The following is a 12,245-nucleotide window of genomic DNA, read 5'->3' on the forward strand; positions in this document are numbered from 1 at the left end:
CAGAAATTCTAAAATTTAAAAAAGTGAAAAAATAAAATATCGAAAAATTGACAAATGGAAGCATCAAAAAGCCGAAAAAGCGAAACATCAAAAAATTGAAAAACTAAACATTCAGAAACCGAAAGATCGAAAAGTCGAGAAGTCAAAAAATGAAAAATTTGGATACCTTAGCCCTTTATCTAAAAATAGATATTAAAATTTGAAAAATTGAAAATCCGAAAATCTAAAACCGAGAAGTCGAAAAATCAAAAGATCGAGAAATTGAAACATGAAAAAAACCGAAAAGTCTAAAATTTAAAAATTCCAAAAATTCTGCGAGAAATATCGAAAAATTTAAAAATTCCCAAAATTAAAATGTTGAAAAATCAGAAATTTAAAACTTGAAAAATCGAAAAATTGCAAAAATTGAAAAACCAGTTATCAGGAAATCGAAACATCAAAAAATTCTTAGATCGAAATATGAAAAAATCGGAAAATTTAAAAATCAAAAAAATGAAAAATCAAAAATTTTAAATTTGGAAAAATTGAAAAATAGAAATATCGAAGAACTGAAAAAAATCGAGAAATCAGAAAATCTAAAATTTAAATAAGTGAAAAAATAAAATATCGAAAAATTGACAAATGGAAGCATCAAAAAGCCGAAAAAGCGAAACATCAAAAAGTTGAAAAACTAAACATTCAGAAATCGAAAGATCGAAAAGTCGAGAAATGGGTTATTCCCAAAATTGAAAAATTTTGAAAAGTCGGGAAATCTGAAAACCCAAAAATTGAAAAACTTTCAAAATCGAAAACCCAGATGTCAGGAGATCGAAATATCAAAAAAAAAATGGTACTTAAAAATTGTATAATTTAAAAAAACAAAAAATTCAAAAATCAAACAGCTAAAACAGTAAAAATTTGAAAAATAGAAATATGGAAGAATTAAAAAATCGAAAAACTTACAAATTCCAAAATTAAAATGTTGAAAAATTGAGAAATTTGAAGCTTGAAAAATTGTAAAAATTGAAAAACCAGATGTCAGGAAGTCAAAAAAAATTGAAAAATAGAAATTTCGAAAAACTGAAAAAAAAAATCGAGAAATCAGAAATTCTAAAATTTAAAAAAGTGAAAAAATAAAATATCGAAAAATTGACAAATGGAAGCATCAAAAAGCCGAAAAAGCGAAACATCAAAAAATTGAAAAACTAAACATTCAGAAACCGAAAGATCGAAAAGTCGAGAAGTCAAAAAATGAAAAATTTGGATACCTTAGCCCTTTATCTAAAAATAGATATTAAAATTTGAAAAATTGAAAATCCGAAAATCTAAAACCGAGAAGTCGAAAAATCAAAAGATCGAGAAATTGAAACATGAAAAAAACCGAAAAGTCTAAAATTTAAAAATTCCAAAAATTCTGCGAGAAATATCGAAAAATTTAAAAATTCCCAAAATTAAAATGTTGAAAAATCAGAAATTTAAAACTTGAAAAATCGAAAAATTGCAAAAATTGAAAAACCAGTTATCAGGAAATCGAAACATCGAAAAATTCTTAGATCGAAATATGAAAAAATCGGAAAATTTAAAAATCAAAAAAATGAAAAATCAAAAATTTTAAATTTGGAAAAATTGAAAAATAGAAATATCGAAGAACTGAAAAAAATCGAGAAATCAGAAAATCTAAAATTTAAATAAGTGAAAAAATAAAATATCGAAAAATTGACAAATGGAAGCATCAAAAAGCCGAAAAAGCGAAACATCAAAAAGTTGAAAAACTAAACATTCAGAAATCGAAAGATCGAAAAGTCGAGAAGTCAAAAAATCGAAAAATGGGGATATCTTAATAGTCTAAAGTCTAAAAATAGATATTAAAATTTGAAAAATATAAAATCGGGAAAATTGAAAAACTGAAAAATCAAAAATTTTAAAAATCGAAAAATTGAAAATCCGAAAAATCTAAAACCGAGAAGTCGAAAAATCAAAAGATCGAGAAATTGAAACATCAAAAAAACTGACAAGTCTAAAATTTAAAAATTCCAAAAATTCGAAAAACAGAAATATCGACAAATTTAATTCCCAAAATTAAAATGTTGAAAAATGAAGAAATTTAAAACTTGAAAAGTCGGAAAATTGTAAAAATTGAAAAACCAGATATCAGGAAATCGAAAAATTGAAAAATCAAAAAACTGAAATATAAAAAATTTTAAATTTCGAAAAATTTTTAAATAGAAATATCAAAGAACTGAAAAATCGAGAAATCAAAAAATCTAAAATTTAAATAAGTGAAAAAATAAAATATCGAAAAATTGACAAGTCGAAGCATCAAAAAGCCGAAAAAGTAAAACATCGAAAAATTCAGTAATCGAAAGGTCGAAAAACCGAAAAGTCGAGAAGTCAAAAAATCGAAAAATTGAGGTATCTTAATAGCCTAATCGAAAAATAGATATTAAAATTTGAACAATTTAAAAATGGGAAAATTGAAAAACTGAAAAATATATCCAAGAATTGAAAATCGAAAATATTTCGAAAAATAGAAGAGTCCAAAATCGAAATATTGAAATAACCAAAAATTGGTAATTCCCAAAATTATAATATTGTGAAAAATCTAGAAATTTAAGAACCCAAAAATTGTAAAATTTTCAAAATCTAAAAACCGAGTCCTTGAGAATCATCAAACTATCGAAAAATGTAAAATTTAAAAAATTCAAAAATTCAAAAATCACAAATTTATAAATACGAAAAATTGAAAAATAGAAATATTGAAGAACTGGAAAATTGAGAAATCAAAAAATATAAAATTGAAAAATTAAAATAACGAACAGTCGAAAAATAGAAAAACTGCGAAATTTGAAAAATCGACAAGCTGGGAAATTTGAAAAATTGAAGATTCGAAAAATCCAAAATTTAAAAAATACGAAAATTCAAAAATCAAAATGCTGACAAATCAAAAATTCATAAATTCGGAAAATTGAAAAATATGAATATCCAAGAATTGAAAAATCACAAATTCAAAATTTCGAAATATTGAAAAATAGAAATACATATCGAAGAACTGAAAAATCGAAAAATTTAAAAATTCTCAAAATTAAAATGTTGAATAATTGAGAAATTTGAAGCTTAAAAAACCGAAAAAATCTAAAAATTGAAAAACCAGATGTTAGAAATCGAAACATCAAAAAATCGAAGAACTGAAAAATTGAGAAATCAAAAAATTTTAAATTTAAAAAAGTGAAAAAATAAAATGTCGAAAAATTGACAATTCGAAGCGTCAAAAAGCCGAAAAAACGAAACATCGAATAATTGAAAAACTAAACATTCAGAAATCGAAAGGTCCAGAAATCGAAAGTCGAGAAATAGATATCTTAATAGCTTAAAATCGAGAAATAGATATTCAAATTTGAAAAATTTAAAAATGGGAAAATTGAAAAACTCAAAAATCAAAAAGTTCGAAAACAAAAAATTGAAAACCGAAAAGTCGAAAAATTGAAAGATCGAGAAATCGAAAAAATAAAAAAAACTGAAAAATCAAAAATTTCAAAAATTCCAAAAATAGAAATATCCAAGACTTGTAAAATCAAAAAGGTATCGAAAAATTGAAGAGTACAAAAAATTGAAAAGTCGAGAAATCGAAACATCAGAAAATCGAAAAATTGAAATAACCAGAAATTGGTAATTTCCAAAATTGAAATATTGTGAAATCTAAAAACCCATAAATTGAAAAACTTTTAAAATCGAAAAATGTAAAATTCAAAAATTAAAAGAATTCAAAAATCAAAAAGCTGAAAAATCAAAAATTGATAAATAGAAATACTGAAGAATTGAAAAATCGAAAAATTTAAAAATTCCCAAAATTAAAATGTCGGAAAATTGTAAAAATCTAAAAACCAGATGTCAGGAAATCGAAACATCAAAAAATCGTAATCGTAAACATCTAAAATTTAAAAATAGAAAAATTAAAAATCGAAAGGCCGAAAATTCGGAAAATCGAATAACTGAGAAATTGAAAAACCGAGCAATTAAAGAATCCAAAATTTAAAAAATCGGAAACTTGAGAAATCAACAAATCGAAACATCGAAAAATTGAAAAATCGATAAGTCGAAGAACCGAGAAATCAAAAAATCGCAACTTAGAAAGATCGAAAAGTCTAAAAATTGGGAAATAGCCCAAAATCGAAAAATAGAAAAGATACAATTTCTAAAATTTAAAATTAAAAAAATTAAAAAATCGAAAAATTGACAAATCGAAAATTTTTGAAACCAGAGAATCGAAAAATTAAAATAACGAAAATGAATCGAAAAATTGGAAAAATGTTAAAATCTCAAAACTGAAGTATCGAAAAATTCAAAAACCGAAGAAAAATTGAAAAATCCCAAAACTGAAATATGGAAAAATTGAAAAATCGAGAAATCCAGAAGTCGAAAAATTCAAATAGGAAAATTGAAAATTTAAAAAATGGACAAGTCAAAAACCTGAAAAACTGAAAAAGTAAAAGATCCAGAAATTGAACAGTCGAAAAATCGTAATCTCAATAATTCAGAAATTGAAAAATCGAAAAACTGACCAATCGAAAAATCTAGAAATCGAAACATCAAAAATTAAAAAAATTGAAACACTTAAAATTAAAAAATCCCAAAACTGAAAAATCAAGAAATCGAAAATTTGAAGAACGAAAAATTGAAAAATAAAAGGCTGAAAAATCCCAACATTGAAATACATATCGAAAAAATGAGAAATCGAAAATTGCAATATCTACAATTTGAACTTTTTTTTAAGTAGGGATGTCCAAGAAAAAAAATAAAAACGGATCCATAGACCACTAGTTAACGACTTTGTTACTTTTTAACATTTAAATAACATTTATTCACCAATTCCTGGGGGGGGGGCAATCTGGAAAAACTTAGGTAAAAACTCAACGGGGATTCATAAACCACAAATGGAGGAGTACGTTATTTTATAAAATTTAAATAAAATTTGCTCTTGTAAATTGACAATAATCAGTCCGGAAATTTCGGAGATTATCTGTCTAGGGGCTAGGGGTCGCCCGATGGACTCGATTACAGCACTTCCTTAGCTTACGCTCGAGAAGCAAAATCAACCCTCCGGTGTATCAATTCTGTGCTTTGACTGTGACACGTCCCGACCATCTCATGACTCGGTAGGACGATAAAGGACTCCGGGATTCCGTTTACAGACATGCAAACGCACGCGGTTTCAATAATAAATACCCTTTACGATTCATCAAAACGCGGCAAGTGCTTCCGTGACTCGGCTGGATGATGCGATATAGGTAAGGCATTCCCCGGCCAGATCAGCCGGGGCTCCGATGACCGACCGATCGTGCGCCCTCCATTACCTCGTTAGATCGGCCCGGGTTTTAATTCTGACACGGATGGATAAAATTGTCGCAACCCTCGTGGGGATGACAGGTCCTTTTAACGAATTAACATTACGCCACACCGAACTCCGCCTGACCTGATCCAAGGCGGAGGTCTTTTTGATTACTCGTGATCTCGGCTCGGGCTGAACACCGTAATGCGATCCCCGAACTCGCCCGTTTCGCAATTTAAGCCCCAATTCCTCCGACTGCCACTAACGAGGGTTTAAAATTCCCCAGGTACGTGTGCGAGAGGGAAGACCTGAGCGGTATTTTCGTGAAGAGTTTAAACGAAGGCAGTGAAGCTTACAAGTGCGGAAAGATAAACATTAACGACCGAATCGTGGAAGTTGACGGACAATCTCTTCACGGTTTTACGAATTATGAAGCTGTAGAGAAGATTAAGCAAACTGGGGGGAAGGTCGTGCTGACTTTCGAGAGGTACTTAAGAGGGCCGAAGTTCGAGCAGCTGAAGGAGGCGCTCGCGACGCAGGAACAAAAGGACTTAAGTCCGCCGTCGCCCTCGCAGACGACGCTCAGCTGGATCCCGATCGAGGCGTCAGAGGTAATGAGAATTAAATAATCATGCGGGGATGAAGGTAAAACGATGTAAAGTTCAAGGGGACGAATTCGGAGGTTATTTTTAGGCGGAGTAATGATGGAATTGCTGCCTTTATAGGCATAATAATAGGGAATTTAATATTCTCGACTCCCACTCGTTTAATGAACGCGGAACATCCGCCTAAAAAAGCGAGGAATTGGATATCACGTGGAAAGTTCTGTCGCACGTAATTGTGTTATTCTAGAAGTGTCAACATTGTTTTGTCTTTTTTTCCTTTGAATAAATTTATAAGTCACTTTTAGAAGTTCTTGATCATCCCTCGGAGCGCTGACTGCGTTCAAATATTTCGGTGCTGTGGGAATAATAACGTGTTTGAATTAAAATTTCTTGTCATTCAGAAAAATCTATTGTATTAGTAATTCGCGCCGTGGATATTGAAGGAAGAAGAACGAAGTCTTGTGAGTTTGACACAGTTTACTTTATTTAAATTAGAATGAACCAGAAGCCCCAATATGCGATCTACAGTGTCATTCCCTAATTGTTCAATCGTTATAAGGTCGTTCCATATGAAAAGACAAAATTTGAATAAAAGAGTGCGCTGTCAATTAGTTTTTGGATTTTTGAATTCCGATTGGCACCCCTTGGAAATCTGAAGTTGTGCCATTTTCAAACTCTCCTATTATAGGCTGTAACTTTTTTTCTGTAACACGTATTTAAATTATTGTAATTTTATTTTACTGCTTAAAAATGTGCTTTCAATAATAAGTATCATATCTGAACAAGTCTTCCATGCATGGTGGGCTACTTAAACTTGGTTATAATTTCCTGATTTTGGTGATTTTTAGCTGGTTTGTGTGGCAACACTGGTGATCTAAGAGAGTTGTTTTTTTTTAGGCATTTAGTACTCATATAATAGAAAATGTAACGGAAATTTTATGATCCTGGACTATCTATCATTTTCTTGCGGAATAAATTGCTTGAAATATGTTTTTCGAATTTTCAAGTTTAAAATTTTCATTTTTTAAATTTTACGATTTTTCGATTAGAGTTTCTCGTGGTTTCAATTTGCAATTTTTCATTTCGGTTTTTTATTTTCTTTATTTTATCAGTTATTCGATTTTTAAATATTTCCATTTTTTAATTTTTCGAGTTGATATCGAAAAGTTCAAAAATCGAAGAAAAAGTGAAGACTCGGAAAATTGTAAAATTCCAAAACTGAAACATCTAAAAATTGAAAAATCGAGAAATCGAAAGGTCGAAAAATCCATTAGCAAATTCGAAAATTTAAAAAATCGAAAAACTGGAAAATCGAAAAATTAAAAAATTGAAAAAGTGATAGATCTAGAAATTGAATAATCGAAATATGTAGTGAGAAATTGAAAAATTTAAGAACCAAAGAAATTTTTCAATTTTGGAACTTTTGAGCCTTTCAGTTATTCGATTTTTAAATGTTTCGATTTAATAATTTTTGCGTTTTTTCAATTTTGATTTATTCAATTTTTCGATTTTTCCATTTTTAGAATTTGCAATTTTTCGATTTAAAATTTTTCGAGTTTTCAATTTTAATTTATTCAATTTTCCGATTTGCAAAAATCCTAAAATTGAAATATCTAAAAATTGAAAAATCGAGAAATCGAAAGGTCGAAAAATCCATTAGGAAATTCGAAAATTTAAACAATCGAAAAACTGGTAAATCAAAAACCTGGAAAATCGAAAACTTAAAAAATAGAGAAAATGATAGATCTAGAAATTGAACCATCAAAAAATCGAAACAGAAATCTCAATGGGGAAATTGAAAAATTGAATAATCGAAATACTGAGAAATCGAAAAATTTAAAAACCAAAGAAATCTTTCAATTTTGGAGCTTTTAAACTTTTCAGTTATTCGATTTTTAAATGTTTCGGTTTCATAATTTTTGTGTTTTTTCAATTTTGATTTATTCAATTTAGCGATTTTTCCATTGTTTTGTTTTCTCCATTTTTAGAATTTGCAATTTTTCGAGTTTTCAATTTTAATTTATTCAATTTTCCGATTTGCAAAAATTCCAAAATTGAAATATCTAAAAATTGAAAAATCGAGAAATCGAAAGGTCGAAAAATCCATTAGCAAATTCGAAAATTTAAAAAATCGAAAAACTGGAAAATCGAAAAATTAAAAAATTGAAAAAGTGATAGATCTAGAAATTGAATAATCGAAATATGTAGTGAGAAATTGAAAAATTTAAGAACCAAAGAAATTTTTCAATTTTGGAACTTTTGAGCCTTTCAGTTATTCGATTTTTAAATGTTTCGATTTAATAATTTTTGCGTTTTTTCAATTTTGATTTATTCAATTTTTCGATTTTTCCATTTTTAGAATTTGCAATTTTTCGATTTAAAATTTTTCGAGTTTTCAATTTTAATTTATTCAATTTTCCGATTTGCAAAAATCCTAAAATTGAAATATCTAAAAATTGAAAAATCGAGAAATCGAAAGGTCGAAAAATCCATTAGGAAATTCGAAAATTTAAACAATCGAAAAACTGGTAAATCAAAAACCTGGAAAATCGAAAACTTAAAAAATAGAGAAAATGATAGATCTAGAAATTGAACCATCAAAAAATCGAAACAGAAATCTCAATGGGGAAATTGAAAAATTGAATAATCGAAATACTGAGAAATCGAAAAATTTAAAAACCAAAGAAATCTTTCAATTTTGGAGCTTTTAAACTTTTCAGTTATTCGATTTTTAAATGTTTCGGTTTCATAATTTTTGTGTTTTTTCAATTTTGATTTATTCAATTTAGCGATTTTTCCATTGTTTTGTTTTCTCCATTTTTAGAATTTGCAATTTTTCGAGTTTTCAATTTTAATTTATTCAATTTTCCGATTTGCAAAAATTCCAAAATTGAAATATCTAAAAATTGAAAAATCGAGAAATCGAAAGGTCGAAAAATCCATTAGGAAATTCGAAAATTTAAACAATCGAAAAACTGGAAAATCGAAAAATTAAAAAATAGAAAAATTGATAGATCTAGAACTTGAACCATCAAAAAATCGAAACATCGAAATCTCAATGGGGAAATTGAAAAATTGAATAATCGAAATACTGAGAAATCGAAAAATTTAAAAACCAAAGAAATTTTTCAATTTTGGAACTTTTGAACTTTTCAGTTATTCGATTTTTAAATGTTTCGATTTCATAATTTTTGTGTTTTTTTCAATTTTGATTTATTCAATTTTTAGATTTTTCCATTTTGTTTGTTTGTTCCATTTTTAGAATTTGCAATTTTTCGATTTAAAATTTTTCGAGTTTTTATTTTTTCAAATTTTCGATTTGCAATATTTGGTTTGGGATTTTTATTTTTTTTTTACAATTTGTCAATTTGTTAAAGTTCTGGTTTTATAATTCTTTGTTTTTCAATTTCAATTTTTCATATTTTTTTGTTTCTTTATTTGTACGATATACATCCAGTTTTCATTTTTAAAATTGTCAGTTTTCCGATTTTCCAACTTTTCGATGTACCGGAAAATTGTAAAAATCAAAAAACAGAGACGTCAGGAAATCGAAAAATTGATAGAAATGTAGAAAAACTGAAAAATCGAGAAATAAAAAAAAATTGATATTTTTAAATATCGGAAAGTCGAGAAATCAAAAAACCGAAAATTCGAAAAATTGAGGTATGTAGTACAATAGCCCAAAATCGAAAAATAGAAAAGTTAAAAATTGTAAAATTTAAAATAAAAAAAAACCGAAACATCGAGATCTCGAGAAAAATTGAAAAATCGAAAAATCGACAAATCGAATCGTCAAAAATTCGAAAAATTCAAAAATCGAAAAAAAATTGAAGACTCGAAAAATTGAAAAACCAAAAATTGAAAAATCCAAGGAGGAAATTCGAAAATTTAAAAAATCAAAAAACTGGAAAATCGAAAAATTGGAAAATAGAAAAAGTGATAGATCTAGAAATTGAACCATCGAAAAATCGAAACATGGAACTCTCAATGGAGAAATTGAAAAATTGAAAATTCGAAAAACTGACAAATCGAAAAATTTAAAAGCCGAAGAAGGTTTTCAATTTTCTAACTTCTGAACTTTTGCGATTTTTGGATTTGAGTTTCTAGTTTTCAATTTTTAATTTTTCTATTTTTAAATGTTTCGGTTTTATAATTTTTTATGGTTTCAATTTTATTTTTTTCAATTTTTCGTTTTTTTTTTCTTTCTTTAATTTCCAGCTTTTACAACTTTTCGATTTAAAATTTTTCCAGTTTTTAGTTTTTAATTTTTCGATTCTTTAATTTTTCATGACTTCAAATTTTCGATTTGCAATTTTTGGTTTCGGTTTTTTATTTTCTTTATTTTAACAATTTTTCGATTTTTTAATGTTTCGTTTTTATAATTCTTCGTTTTTTCAATTTCAATTTTTCATTTTTTGTTTCTTCGTTTGTACGATATGCTTCTGACTTTTCAATTTTAAATTTTTCAGTTTTATTTTATTTTTTATTATGATGTATCGAAAAATTGTAAAAATCAAAAAACCGAAATGTCAGGAAATCGAAAAATAGTAAAATCGAAAAAACGGGAAATAGAAATATTGAAGAACTGAAAAATCGAAATATCGAAAAATTTTAAAAATCTAAAAACCCAGTTGTCAGGAATTGAAAAATGAAAAAATCAAAACATTGAAAAATAGAAATATCGAAGAACTGAAAAATATCAAAATCAAATATTTAAAAAAAAAATTGAAAATTTGAAACATCTAAAATTTTAAAATTGAAAAATTAAATGTCGAAATGTCGAGAAATCGAAACACCGAGAAATCGAGAAACCCAAAATTTAAAAAATCGGAAAATTGGGAAATCGAAAAGTCAAAAAGTCGAAAAACTGAGAAGTCGAAAAGTCAAAAAACTAGATAAAACAGTAGCCCAAAATCGAAAAATAGAAAAGTTGAAAATTGTAAAATTTAAAATAAAAAAAAATCAAAACATCGAGATCTCGAGAAATTGAAAAAACCGAAGAATTTAAAAATCGAGACATCGAAAAATCTAAAATTTTATAATTGAAAAAATTAAAAGATTCAAATATCGAAGAAAAAATGAAGACTCGAAAAATTGAAAATCCCAAGACTGAAACATCAAAAAAATTGAAAAATCGAAAAACTAAAAAATCAATCGAGATATTGAAAAATTGAAAAATCGAAATGCTGGCAAATCGAAAAATTTTTGAACCGAAGAAGATTTTCGATTTTCAAATTTTTGAACTTTTCAGTTATTCGATTTTTAAATGTGTCGATTTTATATATTTTTTTTTTTTTCAATTTTCATGTATCCAATTTTTCGATTTGCAATTTTTCGATTCTTTAATTTTTCATTTCTCAAATTTTTGGTTTGGGATTTTTTTTTTTTACAATTTCTCGATTTTTTAAAGTTCCGATTTTATAATTCTTTGTTTTTTTAATTTCAATTTTTCTTTTTTTTTTCTTTCTTCGTTTGTACGATATGCATCCGAGTTTTTATTTTTAAAATTTTCAGTTTTCCGATTTTTCAACTTTTCAATGTATCGAAAAATTGTAAAATTCAGAAAACCGAAATATCGAAAAAATCGAAGAACTGAGATTCAGGAATCAAAACTTAAAAAATCGAAAAATTGAATAGAAAAATCGAAGAACTGAAAAATCGAAAAATCAAAAAATTTTAATTCAAAAAACTAAAAATTTTAAGTATCAAAAAATTGAAACATCCAAAATTTAAAAAATTGGAAAATTTGGAATTCGAAAAATTGAAAAATCGAAAACTCAAAAATCGAAAAACCCCAAAAGCCAAAAAAAAAAGTTGAAAATTGGAAAATTTAAAATAAAAAAATTAAACATCGTGATCTCGAAAAATCGAAAAAAATGAAGAATTTAAACAAACTTTTTCCAACTTTTCGATGTATCAATTTTTAGATTTTGCAATTTTTCAGTATCCAATTTTAGGAGTTTTCAATTTTTCCGTTTTTCAGTGTTCTGGTTTTCTAATTTCTCTTTTTTTTCAATGTGAATTCTTCAATTTTTGGATATGGCAATTTGTCGTTTCTTCAATTTTTCCTTTCGGTTTTTGATTTTCTATTTTTTCCTTTTTTTCATGTGCATTTTTTAATTTTTGGATTTTTCAATTTTTCAATTTGCAATTTTTCGGTTTTCAGTTTTTCGATGTTTCAAATTATAATTCTTTAATTTTTCGTTTTTTCAATTTAAAATTTTTCAGTTTCTCAATTTTTCAATATTTCTTTCTTCAATTTTTGATTTGCAGTTTTTCTAGTTTTCATTTTATGTTTCTAATAATAATGATATTTTTTTAAATTTTTTGCTTTT

The 12,245-nt window shown here is 26.5% G+C and overlaps 1 protein-coding gene across 2 annotated transcripts in view; it reads left to right on the forward strand.

Annotated features, from left to right (window-relative positions):
• The window catches only part of LOC135124230 (patj homolog), a 35,412-nt gene that overhangs the window by 20,541 nt on the left and 2,626 nt on the right, over positions 1-12,245 (forward strand). For both annotated transcript variants that reach the window (XM_064049146.1, XM_064049148.1), the window contains exon 3: positions 5,592-5,916. In XM_064049146.1, coding sequence (XP_063905216.1) covers positions 5,592-5,916 — 325 coding nt within the window. The remainder of the gene's footprint in view (positions 1-5,591; positions 5,917-12,245) is intronic.

Source organism: Zophobas morio, unplaced genomic scaffold (genome assembly GCF_036711695.1).
Source record: "Zophobas morio isolate AGI-343-1 ecotype UQ-CSIRO unplaced genomic scaffold, CSIRO_AGI_Zmor_V1 ptg000007l, whole genome shotgun sequence".
Lineage (NCBI taxonomy): Eukaryota > Metazoa > Arthropoda > Insecta > Coleoptera > Tenebrionidae > Zophobas > Zophobas morio.